Here is a 23,710-nt window from a genome sequence, read left to right as displayed (position 1 = left end):
GACTCTGAACTTTTCTTTATCTTTCTTTTATTTATGCTCAGACTTCCAGCACTGCACATCAGATAGCCAGGGCCTTAATCTGTCCTATATCAGACTGCAAAAATACAACGCGCTTTCTCCGCTGTCCTCGCATCAACAAATCACACAGTCACATCCCACAAACCCTTCACATGAGCGGTTCCTTCCTTCTGGCAAAGCATCTCTCCTCTCAAGGATTTCAGCTAATGCTTGTGGCTTATAAAAGATTAAGTGCAATCAGTTACACTGAAGATTTATAATGTGGCTCTTGATTGTATTTTCTGTGCACGCATTTACATCAGGCACACGAGTTATATAAAATAGTTTGGAGTACAAAAATATGGTTATAACATAGGAGTACCAAACAGCACAGAATTAGAACAGTTTTATTACCATAATACCAATTTATATACAGACCCCCAAATTAAGGATTTTTTCTTTTTTTAATTCTAAGTATTCTTCCCAAATTGACAACTGTAGTGTACACTCTAAAAACTGCAAATTAACAAAACAGATCTATTTTAACCCTTACATTGTCTATGCAGTCTGCACCAATCCTCTCTCTTCCACACAAAAGTGTATTATAAATAATTCTCACAAAATGTCACGTATGTTTTATTGCACATTGTACATGCCAATATTTAAAAGAAAGGCTCAAACCTTTCACTTGATAACTAGCTGTTTAAATAACTAGCATTTACTTGTGTTATGAATACTATTGCATTTTTCAGGCTCTAATCTTAACTGATAATTTAAAAGAAAAAAAGCAGAACAGAAAATATGCCTTGAACTTTATAGCTTTTGTGAAAAAAAGAAAAAGCTTCTTTAATTCTGCTGAATTCTACTTTATAAAGTCATTAAAAACATCTGACCTAATTAAAAATGCTGTTTCGAAATTTCCACGTTTTTCTATAAAATGATGCGTGTAGCTGCTTGTGTAATCATCTATTCCTCCTATTTTGCAGGATTAGATGTTTCTGTGCTGCATTGATGGGAAGGTTGAGTTACATATGTCCTAGTGTGAGCTACAGGAGTTGTTGTATCAGCCTCTGCTCCACTGGTCTGCACAGGGGTGGGACCTGAGGAGCCTCTGTCAGCCCTCTGGACAGGTCGGGATAAAAGGACACCGGGCACAAATGGCCACCCAGCATCAAGGCCATGTGTCATTCCGGTTAAGCGGATCTCTACACTAAGGAATATGAGTACTTCATCATTAATATGTGGGTTTATGCTATGCTGCACTAAAATACGGCTGCTAAACAAAGAGAATGATTTGTTGTATGACAGATATGTGCCAGCTGGTAAAAATGCCTCACTGGATAAAAATCTGCGATTCGAGGGTTATGGCATGGACAAAAAGATTTCAAAGTTGATCGATCAAATGTTTTGCCAAGGGTTTCTAAAGCTATTTAGCCATCAACAGCTCCAGAAAGGGATAAAAATAGCAAAACCAAACAACTAAAATTGCACTATTACAAAGAAACAAGTCCATGAAAGGGAGAGTCACCAGCTGCAGTTAAGGGACAGCCACTTCAAGAAGCCGATTGTTTTTTCGCTTGCAAGTTGGGATGTTGCCGTTTTTCTGGCTGCCTTGTATGAACTTCACACACACTTTTTCTTGTTTGAACTGGACCAGGAACCTAAGAGAGGGAATAGTAAAAATTTTAGTTAAGGGCAGAAAAAAAAAAAAGACACATGAGGAGCAGAAGTCTTTTCCTGTTGGTTCTAAGCATCACTCCAAAAGATGTCATTTTCAGCTCTGTAGTAATAATAAAGAGTTGGGGAATAAATTTAAAAAGCCATAGGTTATGGAATGGCTAGAATCTCCTTCAGGTAGTATCTCTTAAGTATTGCTTTTTGCCTGTGACTGTGGACATTTTACAAGAAGTTAGTTTGATATTCCTTTAGAAAAAAAAGCAGTTTGAAACAGAATTTCTAATGTACCAGAAACGCAGCGAAGACTATTTCCAACTACTTCACTGTCAGCCAAAGGGACTTCTCTGTTTTTATGGAAGGAAGGTCAATACTTCTATAGCAACATTGGGAGTGCTTTTCTTCTGGTTTACATGTAATTTAGTACATCTGGTATTTTAGCACCTCTCATACGTCTAATCCTTAGTTGGCCTTTATAGGCCCCTGCTCGGCAACTGGGAAAATTCACTTCCTGCCCAGCAATCTCCAAATTTAGACATTTTCTACAGTTCCGGGTAAATTAATCTGGATTTGACTCTTCACTTTTTACTGGAAGGGAAATTTCAGTGAATATAGAGAATTGCCTAAAAAAACCCAAAACACAAAAAACCAACTGGCTCCTTGTGGAGCCTCAAACCTCTAACTGATCTGGATAGAGAAATTAAAAGCAATAAGCAAGGCAGTGCTGCCTCTTGGCTCACATGCAGTGGTTGCTGACCTAAAAAGTCCTTTGTAATACAGCCGATTTTCCCTTTTAGCATCCTTTAAAAGTCCTCCAGCAGAGGCCAAAAACTTCAAAGAATTTGCTCTGCAGCCGGAAACCACAAATCAAGCTGACGGCAGAGCTCAGGGGAGGAAGTGGCCTCTGCTGCGCTGAGCTGCCCTTCGGTCCTGCTTTCCTGCTGCACAGCCCAGACACTCAGAGCTTGCTCAGTACTCCCAGCCATGCAGGCACCCCAAAAACGTGAGCAGCTCTTACAGCCATTGTCTCATCACCAGAGCTGCATTCTCCTACACCCACTGTTCCAATATTATACATGTGAATGGTGTGTCTCTTCCTAAACATACCCCTGCATCAACAGCATTCTTGTATCAGCTCTCTTTCCAAAAAGCAGGATAGTCAAAATAAGGCCACATTTTCCTCTTAATTCCTAGTTGCACTTGTGTCTAAACTCTAGATTAAACTCTAGGAGAAGAGACTCCTGCTTCACCATCAACAGAGATGGGACTCTGCACAGCTTAAAATTACTTAGTCTGGATAAACTCAATAGCAATACACACATGAATGTTTTTAATCTGCAAGAGAAGAAACAAAAACCGCATCCCAAAAAGCAAGAAAGACTCCTTGAAAGTAGGCTGTTTTCCAGACCTAAGGTAAGCAGGCACTCCAGACTAGTGCAATGCATGCTTAAACTTTGCTTTAGTTATTTATTCCTGTGTAGCTCCCCTTAAACTAGAAGCTTACTGGGAATAGCCACACTCTTAGAGACTAAAAAACACACACCCTTGAGCAAATTAAATGATACCTGGTAACAGAAAAAAGGAAAATGGCAGATTTTCTTTTCAAGGAAAGAGCAAAATTAGCCTTTTAATAAATCCTCAAATCTGAACAGATACAAACTGTACCCACTACCATGACTCTAGAACACACACAGTGTGGTGCAGCCAGATAAAAAGGTTCCATTTTTGCCTACAGGAAATTTACTTCACTATTGTTAAAGGGTTCCAAATTTTCTTCTTTATTCACAATGAATAAACCCACCAAATCAACACTGCTGGAAAGAGGGGTCACTTCACAGAACAAAAGGAGTGCATGACAATGGTGGACTAAGTGAGGGACTCTTCCTCAGCAAACTTCAGAAGTTCACACACACACACAAACACCTTTATTCCATAGCTAAAAACACCACAAGGACAGTTCTTATTTAAGGCCAAAATATGAAACTGTACCAAGCAGAAAGAAATACTATTTTGAGATGCACACTTTTTATCACACAAAGCTTTTAAACAATGAAAAAAAACAAAAAACCAATAGGTTATTTCACCTTCACAAGAGAGAAGGTAGAGCTTAATAAACCTACATTGAATTGGGGAGGAGTTTTGTATTCTGGTTTTGGTTGTTTTCAGGAGAACTTGGCACCTAGCGTCCACTCTAATCTATAAATATCTCATAGAAATTGGTGAACTTTTCAGTCACATGCAAAGCTGTTCTCTTAAATGTAGTAACTCTTGATTATTTCTACAGCAGCAGTTCTGCTTCACAGCCCTATTTGAAACTACTTTAACAAAAGCACATTTTCTGTAATGACTTTCAGGGACATAAAAGCCAAAATGAATACTATAACGAGCACACACTGAAAATTGGATCCTTCTTTACAAGTATTCTGTCAAGAGAAAAAGAAGTATTAGCTACACAACAGTGTTTTGTTATTCTGACACTAGATACTTGACTTTTTAGCATGCTGCATTGAAGCAAATGTACTCTTAAACAAACAAGAAACATACTCATCAGATATCTCAATGTTGAGCTTCTGTTTGGTTTGGCTGAGAGTAGTGCGGTAAAGTTTAGTGGCCATTTCAATAAGGTGATTGCTGCTGAGCAGGAAATCTCCTTTACTGGCAGCTTCTGAACCCTGAAACAGGAAAGAAAGTAGTTAGGACTACCAAAACCTTGAGTACGATTAAATGGCAGCCAAGCAGGAGGATTTACAAGGAGTCTTCTCTTCCCAGTTTAAGGAAACAACAATCTTTTGTCCTGCAAATTAAACAGGGAATGCAGTGCAGTGTATAGGATCAAAAAGCCATTTGCTCCCAAATAATCTACAAACCAGTTGAGAAAGGTAAAAAAAATCCCTTCTGGCCCTAAAGGAGCGTCATCTTCATGTGTCCTACAAAACTGTAGTGTTTCTGTCTCCCTCGTCTGGATACACCACAGCAAGCTTCCAGTACGTGCAAAAAGGAACAAAAGCAAATTACCAACACCAGGCTGAGGATGATGGCAGCAGGTATGAAAAGACACTGTATATAACAGTCTTTAAATCCATTTAGGCTAGAATACAGATGCCAGTTTAATGATTTTAGCAGAGCAATGGTTACAGTGCAGTGAGGCAAATATAGCACTGAGCTAAGTTCTTTAGAACTGAGTAACAAATTAACTGTGCCTCACCCTGGACTTCTTGGCATCCCATAAAGAAGAGAGAAATATTCTACCAGTATATATAAGGAAAACACTGGCACAAAGTACCTGAACCATATTACAAGTGGAAAACTCTGATCCTGAAGAGGCTGAAGTGAAGAATGAAGTCTGATTTTCACAGTTAAGTGATCGTTCATAATGTAATAACTGTTCTCATTTGGCTTCAGTAGCTTTAAATCAAAGTTTTTTCAGCTATGGCAAAGTTCAGTAAATTTCTAAGCCTACGAGCTAACCCCTATGATTTAATGCTACAAGATAATTAACAAACAGGTTTTACATCACTGCATGTAAAACCGTCGTCGTGGTGTGACGGAGTGGTAACCAACCTCCTTGAGGTGCACTGCAAAGAATCCATCATTTTGGGAGCTCATGGACACCTTGGTAACGTCTCCCAATGGAACCTCTGACTTGATAGTCCCAGATTTTTGGTCCGCAAGAAGAACATTATTTTTGGTTAGTAAGAAAATCCTGGATGCAGCCTGTGAAAATGCAAAAATGCAGAACATTGTCTACATGAGGAGAGAACTGGTTTTCATTAAGCACCTACTAAGACTCCAAGGAGTTCATAGAGTTAAAAAGCTTGGCCCACGTTAGCACACGTGAACATCTGACGTTCAGTAAAAGCTGCAGATCAGTTAAAATCAGGTCAAATTTATTTATGTGTCTAATTATAGATTGAGAAGCTTAGCTCATTTTGGCACATATGCTTAGGTATAAACAGTTCCTCTAATTACTAGCTTACAGCTGTAAAATTCAGAAAGTGAAACTCTGAAACTATGCAAATCGGGATAACCTAATTTTTCATGCTCTTTAAATCTCCAGGAAAATCATCACACACTAAGTCTCTATACTGACCACTATTCACCAAAACTATGATGCAGAGCAACACAAATCATGTAAGTATTTTTCAGAATTATGTTCTCCTCCCTTTATCTATTGGAATTACCCTTTAGGAGGATAAGCATTCATATTTTCAAAAGACAAATATTTTTAAAGCATGAAATGTGTGTTCCTAAATTTGTCTTAGAAAATAGTAAGAAAGAGAAATGAGAACTTAATCCACATGCAGCTTTTTCTCCTGTAAACTTTTAAATAATAAAATCTTTATTAGAATTAAGAAGTAGCTGCATTAAGCACATAGAACCATAGTTCATTAATTTTTTTTTTTTTTTTCCATCTTGAGAGCTGTAGCCTGTGCAAGTACAGGAAAGATACTGTCTTCATTTAATTAGTTTCTTCTAAACCAGAAAATTAACTCGGCATAAACAACAGGCAACCTAATTTCACTCCTACAAATGCATAAATGACATCTACATCTGAGAAGTTGAGATCTACTACTTCTAATATTTAGACAGATATGGTGAAAGCAATTAAATTTACTAAGGTAGAATAATACTTCCTGTTTTAATAAGTACAATTTAAATGCAAAATGTGTTCTGTGTTAGCCGAATAAAAAAGTACCCACCATATTTAACAATTCTATTCAAATTATACAAGAAACTTGCCTCTTCATTCCAAAGAGCTTTGGAACACAGGCAAAGCTAGCAGAGTATACCACTCATAATTTTAAGAGATAATAAAATGTGATAATCAGAAGCTTGACTGACAGCGTGGACTTTGAAAAGTTAAGTTTTCTAAATATTTGAAGAAGAACAATATTCTCTAAATGTTTTTCTTTAATTGGCAAATAGAAGACCTTAGCTGAGTACAGAGACCACATTTAGTTGTGACACAATACAGTCTGTTACCAGTTGATGAGATACAATTTTTTTTTTTTGAAAAGTCACTGGAAACTACAAAACAGTATTTTAGTAATCTTCATGTAAGTTTAAAAGAGGTGTTTAAAATCACCCAGTTACATAAAACCAACATTTCCAGTCCTGCACCCTTAAAAATACACATTATTTTTAAAAATCCTCAGACTATTACGAGTCTCACTTTCAGTGTATTTATAACAAAAATTATCTACCCTTCTGGATAAATCAAATCCATTTGATTACCTTCCCATTGGCTCTATTGATCTTATTCACAACTTCTGCAATAATGATCTTTTCATCCACGGCATCGGTGAGTTTTTTGTACTTGGGGTTCTCGCTGATCTCCAAGTAAGCCCCTTGGAATGGCTGCCCAACACTGCCCGAAAGAAAGGCAAAGGAAACACGAGTTAAATACGAATCTCGAGGAAGAAGCAAACCTGACACCATCACAGGCTTCATGAGGAGATGCCCCAAATATAATTTTCAATACATTTCTGGCTATACAGCCAGAAACTTCCTCAAGCTTTGGCACACCTTCTTCCAGGGGAAGTTACTTGCTGCTTCACTTTTAGTGAGGGAATAGTCTTAACAAGCCAGAAACCTCTACTCTCAATGCCCACCTTTTGTACCTGTTCACTCAGCACACTGGTGCCAGCATTAATCTGTGCCAAGCAGGCAGAGTGTGCCAGCAGAAAATAACATGGGAATTGCTGCAAAGTTGTGTGCATGTATCCCCCAGCACATCATCCCAGGGGAAGGGAGAAAGGAGGAGGGGTAAGAAATGGCATGTGTATTAGATACAGAATCTTATACACACTAACAGCCCAGTGATGGTGAATGAAGAGAAAGTTATCACCAAAGACAGAATAGGGTTTTTTCTTGCTCTGGAAGCATTTTCTAATTAAATGGGCCAAATTTCTTTGGATATCAGGCACATGGACATCCTTGCATATGCAGCCAACTATGATTTAAAATCACCCAGTAAGAGTCCCTGTGAAAACAGAAAATAAAACCTCAGTAGGACTGACAGAGTACTGATACTGACAGGCAGGACTTCAGTGACAGACATGAACTTGCCTTCAAGATCTGCTGTTGTTTGTGAAGCATGGAGCAGCTCTTTATCAAGATCTGCTCCACTTCCAAATCCCCCCACCTTTATACACCTTAGGGTGTTAAAGTAAGGGCTTCACTACAGGTCAAGAATTGGTGAATACAGTCGCTGCTTGCCTTTAAATAATCACTTTAAGTACAAAGTATTCAAGCAAAGCCCTGCCAAGACTGGAGCCCAAGAGAAACCAGTACAGTATGTGGAACAGCACTGCCTTTGCAATTGCAATCTGGCACACAGATAAATGGGAAAGAAGAGGAAGGGTACTTGAATTTTAGTACCCACAAGTCCCTCTCTCTTCTTAAATAATTATCCTATACACAGAAAATTAGCCATATCCTATGAACCATTATCATACTAATTAATCAGAAATTTTATACAGTAATTTTCTCTACCCTTAGGCCTATTAAAAAAAACCCCAACAAAACAACAGTAGGAGCTAATCAGCTCTGAATACCAGACAAAAAGAGATGGAAATGTTTCTAAATGAATGCAGGGTGGGGGAAGCATTCCAACTTTCCACCATGTTGGAGCTTCAGGCTTTTTCGGTTTTTATTAGTTAGCATTATGAAATCATATTCATCAAAACAGTACATTCCCTGTGGACTTCATCCCTGATCAAATGATGACAAGTTACAACTCAAACTGAAATGAATCAACAGTTCCTCTATCACGTATACTATTTAAGAATGTCTTGGATAAAAACTACTCACATACATATGTGTATATATATATATATATATATATATATGAGTTTTAGATATAAATATAAACATAAATACAAATATAGATATAAATAATATAAATATATTTTGCTGTCTATTATTTCATTGTTCAGCCTTGGTGTCAAAGGTACCAAACCAGGGATATAAACAGAATTCCTTCCTTCCCAATGAGCTCTCTGCTGATCAGATGCATACTGACTAAAACCTAAAACAACCTGCTTGTCCCTAGGAAAGTCCAAAGGCACCATCTTTCTCTTTTCCCAGCAGCATAAAAAGACATCCCAAAGCAAATAAGGAACAAACCACAAGCTAGCATATATAGCCATTAAATAAGTGATCTACTGAAGGGAAAAAAAGAGAAACATACACTGAGCCCATTACAGGAAAACAGGAAATGTCTCAATAAAAAAAATGACACAAAATAAACCCAAGGAAACACACAAACAACAAGCAGAGCTTGTCCATGCATGGAACTGTTCTCATAAACTCTTGCAGATTCCCATTTCTCCCTCTGCTGAACCTTGCTTCTCATTTAAATTGCTCCTGCTCAGCTCAAATTTCAGCTTCTACAAGAAAACTCTCTTGAGATGGACAAGATGTTTGTTTTCAAGAAAAAAATACAATTTATAAGCTCATATTCACTTAAAAAGTGTAAGCCAACTTATTTCAAGGACATCATATCTCTCTTTTGTCAGTTTTATTGCATACCAAAAGAAGTGCATTCCTTAAATAAAATCAGATACTACTGTACTTTCTTGAGTAATGCTAGCTCTGTAGATAGCAATGACAAGAATCTGTCCGTTTTAGAGAACTCAATAATCTGAGAAACCAAAGAACTTATTTGAAGAGATTTCACATGATTAAAAAGATAAAAAAGAAAACAGAATCTAAAATGGAAATAGAACTTTTTTTAAAGTATCCTTGCAAAAAGATATGCACCAATGTATCTAACTGTTAAATTACCCAGTCTTCACCTTAGAGCATGATGGTGAAATGTGCTGACTTTGAACACAGGAGAGCTCCCCAGCACAGCTCATCTGGGAGGGAGTGACATTGTCACTTACAGCCTCCCAGCTCACTCTGCCTTTATCATTGCAGGAAACAGCCTGATGGAAACGAGGGGAAAGGGTGAGAGGTGTTCCTTTCTGCAAGTTCCCCAAACTTTTACAACGTGAACAGGTCATGGGGGGTTCAAACAACAAACCACCATGGATTCTGAACAGAAGTTCTTGGTATCACAGGATTAGTGGCTGTAACAACAGCTAAGTTTGCTTCTAACTGAGGTCAGTTTTCAGGATGATAAAGTCAAATGATGGAGGGATGTTGTCAAACAAGGAAAATACACTTTCCTGCTTAAGGTAAAACGCAAAATCTTACTTAGTTTCCCAAATCTACAGAAGGATATAGAATTTCTTGTACACTAAAGGCAGCAGAATCAGTCATTACCTGGCTGGATATAAAGCCTTCTTGTCCTTGAAAAGTTCACTTGCTTCCAGTTTTTCTTCATATATAAGCTTCTGCTGATCTGTGAACTGATCTCTGTACTTTTTACACTACAAAACGGGATATATTAAACAAAACATAAAATTATCTTTCCCAATCTCACAGCACCACAGACTAATGTTTGCTCATTGCTCAAGATGCACATTCTTTGTATGCTTCTGAAGTGACTCAGCTCCATCCTACATGCCACTGTAATAAACAGGAGAGGCAGTTTTCTCCTCACCCATTCTAGATACTTCTGAATTATACCAGAAACAACATATAGGACATCTCATGTAAGCATGTTGCACTCGAACACGAGCTTAATCTTTGAGATACCAGTTATTGGAAGACTGTGCTAAAAAGCTTCACAGAAACATACATACAGTTCCACGGTTTTGGAAGTTTGTATAGGCAGAGAGAAAGAAAAAAAACCATAGCTGAGAGGGTGAATTTTGCAGGCTCAGAAAGAAAAACTGTTCCTTGACAATTCACAGAAAACACAGCCCACAAGATCAGTAAAACAGTCCCATCAGCATTTGTACAGATTCTCGCTGTTCTCTCCGTCCAAAGATCCAAAACAAATTTCAGCTAACCACAGCTCATAAGCAAAAAATTCCACCCAGCACTTCCAGCATTGGTCTAAGTCCTGGCCATGGACACAAGTATTACAAGCTATTAATTAACAGGCGGATGGCAGGAAGCAAACCTTTCCCCCTAGCCCCAGAAAGGAGTAGCCAGGATAGTTATATCCCTTGCAAGCCAAAGGCAATGACCAAAAAACATACTCCTTCCAAAGAAATAAAATTATCCTGGCTGGAATTGAAGGAAATACATCCTAAAAATAGACCCTTTGTGAACAAAACTGTTGAGAATCATGGGAAGAAGTTCTGCACAGACTGGACCAGAATGTGTCCTACCCTCCACAAATGGAAAATCCTCTTTAGTTCTTTGTGAGTTGAATCCAAGAAAAGGTAAGGCCTCGCTGGCCAGGTTTTATCTATTGGTGATAAAGAAGGCATCTTATTCTTCATTTCCAAGAAGTATTTTTGCATCTGTGATAAAATTGAAGCAAGATGTTTTATTAATGTTCAAATATCAGAGTTATTGAAGTACGCAAGGAAAAGCAGCTGCTCTGTGATTAAAAAGCACAGTTACCAAACTGCAACTCTCAGCTCTCATAAGCCAGCATATGGATTTTAAAAGCCAGGTATACTGGAAACGCAGATTTAGATATCACAGAACTGTGGCAAATACTTCATACCATTCCTACACCACCAAATACTATCACTATCCTTTCTTTACAATATCAGAATATTAATTTGTCACTTTTCCATGTGCTTATCTTGGACATTTCCTTACAAGGACTATCAAGGCCATAACACAGTTGTTGTATTTGATAGAAAATAAAAACTTAAAACACAGAAAGTGTACATGTGCTTTGTACAGATATATACATACAATTCTCTGAAGGGTAAATTCATAAATTTTTCTTCCAGCATTGGCTCTGAAGAATTTTCTGTATTCTCTACGGACCTGGAAAGTTAAACAAACCCTCAAAATTAATAAAAAGAAAGTATTTGTTTGCACAGGTATTCTTTTAAAAAGCTCTATGGTAGAAAACATTAAAACAAGCATATGTACATGCAAAGAGTTCCTGAAATAGGAACATCACCTGGTCACAGTTAAAATATGTGAAACAGACCATGGACCAAGATGTCTGAAAGATACCTCAGCTGACCTGAGTGCAATTATTTGCAAACTTAACAAGGAATTTGAAATACTTCCCTCCAAAAAGCCAAATTATTCAAATATTGTCAAATTCACAGCATGAATCTATTTTCAATAAGCTTTTGCATAAAGCTGGACTGGAAAAAGTGAGGCATCACCAGCGATGACACAATTTTCATGTGTCTGAAGTGACACTGATTTGATGTTAATTACAGAGTTAACTGGAGAAATTTTCAGATTTTTCTCCATTAAAATTCTTAATACGCAGAATTTTCAATAATAAAAAGGGAATTCTTTTTTTTCAGAGCACACTTCTGCATGAAAAAACTCTTTTCACACAAGCAGTCTTCATTCCAAAAGAAAAATAAGATTTTGGTGCTTGGTAAGAGCAGAAAATCAACACAAAGACTGCTTAATATCAGCAAACTTGATATTTGCTCCCAAAATTTATTTAAAAACCAATACAATTTAAAAAAAAAATCAAAAAAGTGATCATCAAAACAATTTTTGCTGGTGACATTAACTTTTAATATGTCCTTAGAAGTGCAAGTTTCAGAGTACTTGTTTTGCCTTTTCTATCAATGTTAATCAGCATAAATCAAAATTCAGAAAAGGCAACCAAAGAAGGCCCAACTGGTTTGCAGTTTTATGTGACACCCAGGCTCACCTCAAGTCAGCCGAAACATCCCCCAACTTTTTTTGCAAACTCTGGCACAGCCTGCAACACACCTGTTATGGGTTTTGGGCAAAACCCAGGGAAAACATCGTGGCTTTGCATAATTCACCCCAGAGCAAAATTTAGTGGTTTTAGCTAACTCATTGTGTGTTGCTGGCTTCTGTGTTACCAGAATATAAAGGGAAACCCAAAGAATAAAATCCCCACCAACTTACAGAAAAAAATTTACCCTGGCACCCCCTTCTGCCTCATAGTGACTCATGCATTTTGAGATAAACCAGCATTTGGAAAGCAAGAATCTGTCATCATTTGGGGACTAAAAACACCCCACAAGTAAACAAGTTTTGCTTAATCACACATTAAGATGCATCAACAAAACTGGCAGCATTCAGCTGTCATCATTCTATGCAAATTCAGTGCATAATTTTTTCCTCCTCACTTTATAAGAAAAAAATATTCGAGTTCTTATTCACTCATTTTCTGCAAGGCTTAGTGCTCTATAATTAGAGTACATCCTTTATTAATTATTCAGGGATGGTAATTAACACACTCAAAGCCACTCCAACCACAGTCATCCCAAATCTCACCATGTTCTCATAGACTCTCCCTAATGATCTTGCTTTACATTATTCTTTGCGAGCTGCAAGGTGGGCAAATTAATTTGGAAGAAAGGGACTAATAGACATCCTATTGGTGCTGCAGGGAAGCTGCAAAGCAAGCACTGAGAAATGCAAGCTGCTCCAGAAAAGCCTAAATCTGGAAAGTAGCACAAATGCTATTAAAATCTACTCGGCATATAATCAAATAAAACCAACAAGTAACAAAATCCTCACAACTTAATGGTTTAATCTTGCCTGTTTGTATCAATTTCAATTATTCAGCCTTGCATGTCACAGGTGAAAACACTTTGCCTTCAAACTACCTGTGGTAACAGTGATGTATTGGAATGACAGACTATGGTCTTATTCAGAAAAATCTGTGTTATTTCAGGTGAGATGGAAATTGGAAATGTTGCTTATGCTATTTAACAAACTCTCCAAAAACCATGCCACAGACTGCAGAGATGTATTCCTGCTGTAATGCACCCTAAAGGTTTTGGAATTATCAGTTTGCATTTAAATGCCACTGTTTGATATAAAACAGCCTCTGAGTTCTCAGGAGGGACATATCCTTGTTTTAAAATCATAAAAACAGACCTACTTTGGCAGTAGTACCCAAAGTGTGATTCTGATCTGCAGAATGACTTCTTAAAATGGCTCCTTTGTATTTTCCAGCTCTGGTTTCCATGTATGTATTGAAATGGATTTTTTTAAACACAGATGAACATGTATTATATTAATGTTTTCTAACTATTTTTCCCATTTCATCACTATCAGGATAAGTACAAGAATATGAGAGCTGAATTTTACTCCGCATTACTGAGTGAATTGTTCCTTTCATACCTCTGTAGTCTACAACAGCCCTATTAGCAGAAGTCACCCCCAGCCAAACCAAACAGATTCAGATTTCCGCAGTTCTTCGGGACTGCATCTGTAAAACTGTGTTATGTAAATCATTTGGGCACAGACCTGAAACATCTGAAGATGCCATTTTCATAGTCTATTTACAGAGCAGAACTACTTTTTTCCAGATTGCAGATGTGTTTTCTTTTGCCAACCAGTCCTTGAAAGCAAGGGACGGAAAACAAAACACTTTTCCACATCTCAATTTCTCTAGGAATTCATGGCTGTCACAAGCCACAGGTAGCTGTGTCCAATGCCAGGCCCTAAAAAAGGCTTCTGGATGCAACAGGACATGACCATTGGCTTTACACCATGCCCTCCTCGGCACTGGGATCAGGGGTCTACTGTGAGCAGCAGTTGAGAGTCAGATGCTTCCACCCTACTTCCCGTTCAAACAAGCAGAAGTCACAACCAGAAAATACATCCTTGTAATCTTTCCAGGTAGGATCTTTGCCAAGGTAGGTCAGTTTTTTTAAGTCAACAACTGTAATAGAGTCCCTTTAATCTGACTTTTGTCTGTCTCTTGAAAGCTGTGATTCCGGATATGATAAAAAAAGTCTCGATGCCTAAATGTTGCTGTGAGGCACTTTCAGCTTACTTTTTCAGCCAAGTCCATGACAAAGTTAAACAATGTAAAAAAACCCCACTCCTTCTAGTGAGCCCACAAAACTGCTTGTTTATTAAGTGTTAGTAAGTAGTGTGCCACGCTTCATTGAGTTCATGTTGACAGATGGGAGTGTTGGAGAAAGTACCTTCAGTCCAAGCCAGTAAGCCCAAATGACTGCCACAGCATGCTTACGCCTAGCCTCCTCCTTCAAGCGTTTCAACTCCCTCCGAGCCTAAAGGGTTCAGAGAGTGAACAAAAGAGACAGCCCGATGCAGACAGCACAACGACCAGGAAACGCCTCTCCCAAACCAAACAGGTTTACAACCAGGAGGGAAAGGGATGGAGCAGCAGCGCTTGACCTTTGACACCCAACATGCCCATGTGAGTTGGTGTGAAGCCACAGAGAAGGTCGAGAAAGCCTCCACTGCTGCTGAAGGGGCAAGTACAGGTGGGAATTTTGTCAGCCCTGTTATTCACTGTCAGCCTTTCCTCCTCCTCTCTTCTGTGCACACATCTCATAACTTGATCCTAATGGGAGAGCTTTCCCTGCAGTTTCGTGATCAAAACGATGTGTATCAAAATCAAGACTTAGTAAAATCTCACTATCTAGTCACTTCTTCCACTGGCAAGTGCCTGGGCAGGACGGAATCAGCTCTGCAACTACGTGTCATGGTGACTTTCCAGCACTGTAATGAGGGCTTTTATTCTGAAGATTATTTTTTATTTTGATCTTTATGTATTTAAAAAAAAAAAATCTCCAGCCTGGTAAATGATGTCTGTGTGGAATTAAGGGGCAGAGCCATCAAACCTAGTGCATTCCTCATGTACAAAGAGGTAGGCACCTTCCTACTTTTCATCAATCATTCCATTTCAGGAAAGCAATTTGAGGCATGTGTGGGCAACTTAACAGAATGTCGCATTTTAGGAGATACCAGCATATTTTTATTCAGTTATCTGATGACAACAGTCAAGGAACAGTTCCAGTATTATAGGCTCAGTCAGAGCAGCTCTAGCCCTGTATCTGCCCTTGTCAAGTTGTAAGTTATCAGACTTGTGCAGCAGCAGTTCCAGCCTGTGCCAGTCATGCTCTTCTGGTGCAGAAGGAAAGGTTAATGTGCAGTGGATGTAGACTCAAACATTATGTTTCCACTCATCTGCTAGGCAGAAAAGCTCCTACTGCACAGCAATGTAAAAGCAAGAACTATGCAAAGCTAAGTATTTGTCTATCTTGTGAAAAGGAAGGAAACTGAGTACTTGAGGCTCACTCTTATTTTATTTTTTTGTTTGTGGGGTTTTTGGTAAAGCAAGAGACTTCTGATGATAACTTTTAAGAACTTTTGTTCTAACTTTTCCCCCAAGAAAAGATAAAAGATCACACTAATAAAAAGTTGTCTCTCTTATCAGAGACTAATTATTTTTCTAATCTTAATTCAATTTAGATTATTATCTTTATATACATATATATTATTATATTTAGATTATTTCTATTTAAGGAATAAGGAGACAATTTTTCACTAAATTCCTGTGAGCCAGTTGATAAAAATAACTACTAAACCATGTTAAAAAATTATCCAAATCTACTAAATATTTAAATGAGGAGCTTTAACATAGTTAACACTATTGCATCCACTGGATATATCTTTTAATTCTAAGGCATATCTTAAAACTAGGAAAACAAATATTTCTTCTGAAGTATTGAGCAATTTTTTGGTGAAAGGAACTCTGATTAAAAATACTAATACTCAATGTATTGTGCTTAAACAAATGAGGAAACAGTGTGTCTGTCAAATTATATATTATATACATAAGTTACCTAAATATCAAGCTAGAACTGAAAAGTTCCAAAAACTCTCTAGTATGAAGGAAATTCTGTATGTGTTTGTTTGAATTCCCAGGGCTGCCATTTTGCTAGAAATCTAATAGATTTATATCAAAATAGCAAAGGTCAAACACAGCATTATACTCCAGACGTAATTTGAGCACATTTCTCCATTCAGTTGGCAAGGTGTTCTAACAACACACCCCCAACATAAATAACAACTGAAAAATGTTTTAAATCTAATGTATTTATGGTTTTCAACTAAATTAGGAATTTATTAATTGAAACCAATATATTTTTGGCCTCTAGTGAACAGCATTTCAAATGTTCACATAACCCACAACTACAGGCTGGGGATTAGCAAGCATCTTTCAGTGGGACTTTGCTTCTGAAAACAAACAGCTGATGCTGGAATTCCTGGGATTTTTCTAGGGCTGTAAGTTTAGAATTGCAAACTAACATCATTTTCTGCTAAAAGATCAGCTCATAAATTTGTGCTTTACTTGTACTTACTGAAATTTTTTTACTGGTTCAAATCACAGGCAGAGAATCAATTAAACCAATCATAACTAGAATTTAATGAAACTTAATAGTGTTGGTTTGAACTTGTAGATGATGACTGTCCAGGATACAGATTATATAATATGTGCTGAAAATCTCAGCTGGATCACTAACACAGTGTCACTGAAAGCACTTGTTGGGGGCGTGGGGAGGAACACAACAAAAAACCCCGACCTTGTCTCCCCCCCACAAAACATGCTTTGCATATTTACATGTAGTTAAATGCATTTCCTAATTTGAGAATACTATAGTCTAGTCATTTTTAATCTAGTCTAATGGCTTGTTAGTGCAAATCTGTACTTGGTTGCCATGCAAAGAATTTCCTACTCTACAAAAAACTGGCATAAACAATGCTATCAGATTTATTAGGTGTGGCATGAATGGAAATGGAAGGAATCGATGATCATGCTCTATTATTTAAGAGTGAATTGTATTAGTCATTAATTCTTACTATGAACTAGTGATTAAATGTTGGTATTGCTGGGTAATGGAGGGGGTCATGTGATATGTGCATGAAGTACCTTATATCCAAGCCAGAAAGCCCAAATAACAGCAATAGCATGTTTATTTCTAGCCTCGTCTTTCAGTCGTCTCAGTTCCCTTCGTGCCTGTGATGCATTTGAAAATGGGATATAGAAAAGCTTAGGAAAGAAAAGGTTATTGCAAGTTCCCATTGGTGCAAGAAAGAAAGGAAGTAACCAGTCACTACAAAAGGCAAATATTAAAGCGTGTCCCTGCTTCCCAGATTGCACCAGCTATGACAGGTTAGCAGCAAAGAGAAACCAAAAAACCAGTTTAGGCAGTAAAAGCGGTGTAAGCCACTGACACTATTCCCAGATAACTATCCTGAGGGACCTTCTTCATTCTATGTAGGGACACACAAGTGCACAATTTGTTGCCATTCCTTACCTGGGTACCATGCCAATAAGCAGCAATTACTGTAGCAGCCTCATTACAACGCTTCAGATGCTTGAGTTCCCGAAGAAGTTTCCGAGCCTGTAAACAATTTAAAACATTATTTTTTACTAACTTTTTATGGTTTTTGAAATAGGGCACTGCAACTTGTAAATCTAGGCAAAACCAAAACACACTGCCTCCAAATTCCCAAGCAAAGCAAAGACATTCACAAGTGCTGCCCAGTCTAACATTTGCTGTTCCAGGGAGGATTCTGTGCTGCAAGAGTTTGGGACTGGCAGGTCAGGTGATCTTTGTTCAATGTTCAGTTTTCTCCCAGATTTGCTGCATTACCTGAGATATCTATATGTCTGTGTGCACAATGGCAACAGTATTTTTTCTCCATACAGTAAATGTCTAATCCATTTAGAGTGCAATAAAGAATAAATCACAAATAAATTGCTGGCTTTAGGTCACACAAAAGGCTGCTGTCGTATCAGGCTTTCATGCACGGTAATGCTACTGCAAAAGAGCTTGTTCTCCAATGGCAAACAGAAAAGCATAACTCGAGATGATGCTTTTAACCCAGTTTTCTTCAAATAACACTCATGGGAAAAGACAGCACATCAGTAGTTAGGCTGAAAGGATTTTTTAACCCATTTAAACAAAATAATAAAGACAAAGTAAAAATCCAGAGAAACAGCAAAGTCAAATTATGTTACCTTATTGTTGGCAAATTTTAAAGCCGCCTGGGCAGGAGAGGGCTATTTACACCAATAGCTCCTAACTGCAGCCCCTTCCCTCCCTGTCTGACAGAAAGGGAACTGACTCCAGAACTAAAGGCAGTTCTCTCTTCCCTAAGTAGAGGGGAAATCCACCTTTAGTAGGGTGAAGAAAGGTTAATAAGGAAACAGAGGAGCCCAGGGTTATTTTTTCTGAAGATGGACAGCAGTAGTTGCTTTAAGCATCATGGTTGCTCTCATGTGAGCTGTCAACCTCATTTTTACCTCTTAATAAAGCATCACTCCTTAAATATCTACTAGGATGCATGATTATCCCTTCACAAAGTACAAACCTCTCAGAGAAGAAGCGGAGTTGTGGCAAATTGAGGCCGAGTACAAGCCAACAGCAATAAACTACTTTCTCAACCCAAGTGCACTTTCACTCCTCCACTTAGCAGACAGAAGAGAACTGGAGACTTAACCCAAGTAACAAATTGCCCAGGCAACGCAAACTCTTTCTATTAATCCTGCTTTCAATTTGATTCATCCTTTGAGAATCCTGTTAAGCATAAAATAATTGCCAACCACAACTTGTTGTTTTCAAATCAGTCCAGCACTACAGTTTTCCTAAGCCCACTGGCAGAGCCCCAGAGCATCCTGCTCTGGAGCAGTTGGCCTGCCTGATTAGGTGTGCTCTAATGACTACCCTCACTCATTTACACTCCAGTCCATGTTAAGAGGCCTCCTACCTCCAAATTCCCTGGCAGAAGATGCCTCAAGGATAACCCAGTAGTTTAGTGTGGTCCCAGCATTCCACTTGCAGGGTTTGCAGGGATTTATAGTCCGGGCAGCACACGCAGATACCCTGAACTCGCCTCTTCTCACAGCAAACACGAGTGTTTAACAACGGCTGTGGCACAGCCACAGCTCCGTGGAGGGAAGGCATGAAGGGCAGGAGGCTCAGTGCATTTGGGATGTGTTTTCTGACCTGCTCCTCGCCTCACCGTACAGAGACGGCCGCAGTAGCAGGAAACTCACCTTCCACCCTCTGATGTACGACTGCACTGTAATAGCCGAACTCTTTATCTTCTGGTATCTTTTTTGTTGCTGTATTGGAAATAAGTATGTGATGCTTAGAACAGAATATTACATCTGTTAAACACTGCATAATAAGCCTTTCATTACTAACATTTGACCATATGCTTGAGGAAACAAGCACTAAATGTAAAAAGTGAACAATTTTTGACTGAGCACATCAGAGTGTACATTCTGTGTTCAACTCGAGGGGAAACAAAGCACATCAACAATGCTGCATGGACAATGTCACCCTGTTTACAGAAACACTAAGTTCATGGTCAGCAGCACAAATGCAGATTAAATGCTAACAGTAAGAGCTTTATTTGTCTTCCCCACCACCAGAGTAGCACACAAACTGTCCCAAATGCTCAGGTTTGTTGGCTAAGCTTTTTACCACCTTTTCATAAGACAAGCTGTTCCTATTACCCATAAAATAAAATTTTGTTTTATTATACCAAGTGCTGATGATAACTCAGGAAGAGGAAAAAAACCAAAACCATGGATTCCAGAATGAGATGCTGCAGTATTATTTAAGCATGCTAGGTTGAACTATAAATTTCCTGGACAGCTGAGCATTTTCAGTTCTAAAACTCAGTTCTCCAGTAGCCTAACATTTAGTATAATACTAAATTGACAGACTTTGCAACAGGGCTTTTAGACTTGACACTCAGCCCACTCAGTGACAGTGAACATCTCTGTGAGCAAGCTGGAGAGGGTCCCCTCTGGGTCACCCTCATGCCACGGCCGCCATCCGTGTCTTGCAAGGCAACAGACAGACAAATGTCTGCATATCCTTGAGTCAAGCCTCCAGCACAAGGAGTTGCTCAAAAAAGCTTTATTCATTCCAGGGACTTCCCATGAAACCTTCCAAAGCACTGTGCCTACCAGTCATGTTGGGTGAGGAGAACGGTGCCTTCCATCCGCATGAAGAGGCTGAGGAAACCTCTCTATCATCACCAATAGAACAACTGCTGCCATATTTCACCAGTCACCCAGTAAAGGTTCACAGTTAAGAAATCAGCAGTTCTTGGCCGTGTATTTGTTTTCATTTCCTTATATTTAAAGTTGTGCCAATCGAGCTGCATTAAGTCCATTTTAAATTCATTAAGGTTGCATGAGACCATAATGAAGCCATATGGGCACAACACAATTCTGTAATGATGCTGTTTGTAGGAACAGGGCTTTCAATCACACAAGTTCAGAGAGAAGAGTTTCTACAGTAAAAAAGCATGCTTCAGGCATACTTTTTCCAAATCATCTATACTTCCCTCTAATTATCCAAGAGAAGTGAACCAAACACTGATGGCTTTCAAGAGGACAAACAGAAGTGCTTGTCAACTGAAAAACAGGGATTTGTCAACTCTGCAACTTGCAGTTTAAGAAGACTTTCTTTCCATATTTTATCAAGGTTTCTGATACGCTTGTGCTATTCTCTAGCAGTAACAAAACACAGCTGAGAAGTTCAAGAATGGTTTTAGAAACAAATAAATCTTTTTTATCTCATAATTCAGTATCATTTCCTAACTGCCAAAGAATCACAGAACCATGCTGTTCAGTTCGTGGCATCGAACACCCAGTCCACAGATAGATCTGAAACTGCTTTAGGACTGACTGTATCAATAATGACACTGAATTACAAGTCTTAGGAGTTATAATTAAAATTATATGCTGCCTCCTCCCAGGCAGCATTCTTGAGTCAAAGGCAAATGTTCCAAATAAGGCAAAAACACAAAAAGGCTTAGGAATGACTGAATTCCACAGAACTGCACATGTATATTACTGAACATTTTTTACACATTAACCACATGTTTTGAAAGCACCGGAAGTGCTGGGAAGCACAGCATTTAAGCTTAATGAAAAAGACTCTTCCCAGCTGAGCCACAGAATCCTGTTTTCCCAGAGCAAAAGGACTCTGGTGAGCTTTTCAATTATTTAAGAACAAGCACAATGTAAGCACTTAATAGTGGTCTATAGAAACTAAATTTTCTTTATTCCCGCTATTGGTACTTAAATATTAGCATAAAATTGAATTCTTTCAACAGCTCTCAGTACATATTGTGGAAGAATATCCTATGAAGGTTATATGTATTAAACAATGAAGAGAACCCCCCATGTAGTAAGGATGGTATCTTACTGCGTATCTCCTGTACCAGGAAGCAATCACAATCTGGCATCTTTTCATTAACAAGAAACGGGTACGGCACTTCCAGCCTCTGTAAATCTTTTCAATCAGAGTAGCCAAGTCCTCCAAACGCTGCTTCCTCAGGTCTTCTAGTTTGAAGAGCTGGGTGTGGGGGTTTTTAGGGTTTTGTTTGACATTGGAAGAAAAACAGCAGGAGAGAAGAGACAAGGGAAAAAACCCATAAGCACAGCTCTTGTAAGAGAAATAACTTCTTTACTGAAGTCCCCCCTCAGACACATGTTGTTTTATTCATCTCCAGAGCTATAGGCAGATATAACAAGAAGATTTGTGGCAGATACACTGTCACAAGTCAATGCTCTAAAATTATATTAAATAAAGGCTGACAGCTATTGTAGAATCTTGATTCACATTGATTTTAATGGGTCTAACATTAAAAAGTGCTTTTTTAATGCTACATTCACATCAATATATCAAAGCACTGCATGTAGAAAAATCTGTAGGAACCAGGTAGTGAATGATGCACCTCACAGCAGGCTGTCCTCAAGAGAGAGGGCTTGGTTTTGCAGAAGGCATTTTTCACTTACTGTTCTTGGGTTGCGGATGAATATCTTTGATCTGCCAAATGAAAATTCCTCTTCAGGGATTCTCAATTCATTAAACAGCACCTCTACTCCAGCCCTAAGAAGGAATAAATGAGCTTAACAAACATGAACCTCAGCTTTAAAACTTCTTAGTTTACATATTCACAGATTAATTTATGGAAAGCATATGAAAGCATATTTTAAACTTTTAAATAGTGCTTGACATAAGAAGATTGAAAACCTAACTCATTTACTCAGTGGTTATTCAGCTAAAGGCAAGAATAATCACCATAAAGATTCAGAACAATTTGATGAAAAAAAGAGCAAATTTCATTTTACAGCATCAGCAATGGCCTATTTTTTCCTCTTACATCTATAATTATTTTACCTAAAAACAAAAAAAAAAAAAAAAGAAAGGAAAAGGAAGGGCTCTCACACTAATGTCAAAATGTGAAACAAAGACTAACGAGTTTGCCAAAACGTCAGTGTTCCACTCTTACCAAGTGCATTTTAGGAACACCAACAGAAAAAGGAGAGAGGAACTGTGCAGATCTTTGTGATGACTACTACAATGCTGTTTTTATCAATACTGCTCTTCCACCATTATCTTGATAACCTAAAGATTTAAATTGTAGCTAAAAGATGTTAATCTATTATGAAAGCTATTTAAATCATGCTTTTGGTGGCCACATGTAAAAAGAAATAATAGAAGCTTATTTGCCCATCCCAGACATTATTTGCAAAAAATACACGTGAATACTATGCCATTTAAAAGTATATATTTAATACAATTGATTTGCAAGAGATATTATCTCATAATCGTTCCCCAATCATTATGTAAAGTTACTCCTGAAAGGGCAGGGGAAGACTGCATGGCTGTCTTCAACGAAATGAGTGTTCTTACACTTTGAAAGTTGGTTATTAAAGATAAGTGCCCTCCTGATCATTCCAGACCTCCCTGCAGTTTTGAATCCACTGCAGTCTCTCTCTTACGCCCTTTCTGTCAGACCCAAACCAGTAGGGGCTGCAATACGCTCCTTTCGCAACGTATGCAAAAAAATTTTAAAATCAGGACACGTGGAAGACAGGAATTTCACTCAGGACAGGTAGGAATACTGCTGTCTGCCTACCTGGCTGGCCCTCTCCAGTGGGGCCATGTCTGCCTGCAGAGCATTTTGTACCTCTCCAGGCAGGGCTCATAGGCCTGCCGGAAGGCGTAACCCGCCCTCCTGACCCGCACGTTCTCCAGGAGCCCGAGGTACCGGATCTGGTGGCACACCAGGGCCTCGTTGAAAATGTCTGCAGCCTTTTTTTCATTGGGCTTGATGCACCTGGAAAGGAAAACCAAAAGGGACATCTCTTTGCAGCACTGTACACGTATACAACTCTTATGGTGATAGATAGAAACCGTAGATTTCA

General features: G+C 38.5%; 1 protein-coding gene across 1 annotated transcript in view; it reads right to left on the bottom strand.

Moving 5' to 3' along the window:
- Nucleotides 1–1,021: 1,021 nt before the first annotated feature.
- Nucleotides 1,022–23,710, bottom strand: part of MYO1B (myosin IB) — a 107,562-nt gene continuing 84,873 nt past the window's right edge. The window contains exons 18-30 of the mRNA XM_082285446.1: nucleotides 23,422–23,622; nucleotides 22,295–22,388; nucleotides 21,702–21,851; nucleotides 19,529–19,597; nucleotides 17,784–17,870; nucleotides 14,640–14,726; nucleotides 11,440–11,514; nucleotides 10,899–11,033; nucleotides 9,943–10,049; nucleotides 6,907–7,039; nucleotides 5,233–5,385; nucleotides 4,216–4,343; nucleotides 1,022–1,658 (exon numbers count right to left, since the gene is read on the bottom strand). Of these exons, the coding sequence (XP_082141572.1) occupies nucleotides 1,535–1,658; nucleotides 4,216–4,343; nucleotides 5,233–5,385; nucleotides 6,907–7,039; nucleotides 9,943–10,049; nucleotides 10,899–11,033; nucleotides 11,440–11,514; nucleotides 14,640–14,726; nucleotides 17,784–17,870; nucleotides 19,529–19,597; nucleotides 21,702–21,851; nucleotides 22,295–22,388; nucleotides 23,422–23,622 (1,543 nt within the window). The 3' untranslated portion in view covers nucleotides 1,022–1,534. The remainder of the gene's footprint in view (nucleotides 1,659–4,215; nucleotides 4,344–5,232; nucleotides 5,386–6,906; nucleotides 7,040–9,942; nucleotides 10,050–10,898; nucleotides 11,034–11,439; nucleotides 11,515–14,639; nucleotides 14,727–17,783; nucleotides 17,871–19,528; nucleotides 19,598–21,701; nucleotides 21,852–22,294; nucleotides 22,389–23,421; nucleotides 23,623–23,710) is intronic.

Source organism: Coloeus monedula (genome assembly GCF_965178545.1).
Source record: "Coloeus monedula genome assembly, chromosome: 7".
Lineage (NCBI taxonomy): Eukaryota > Metazoa > Chordata > Aves > Passeriformes > Corvidae > Coloeus > Coloeus monedula.
Note: the sequence above shows the minus strand (reverse complement) of the source record. Positions and strands in the feature narration are given on the sequence as shown.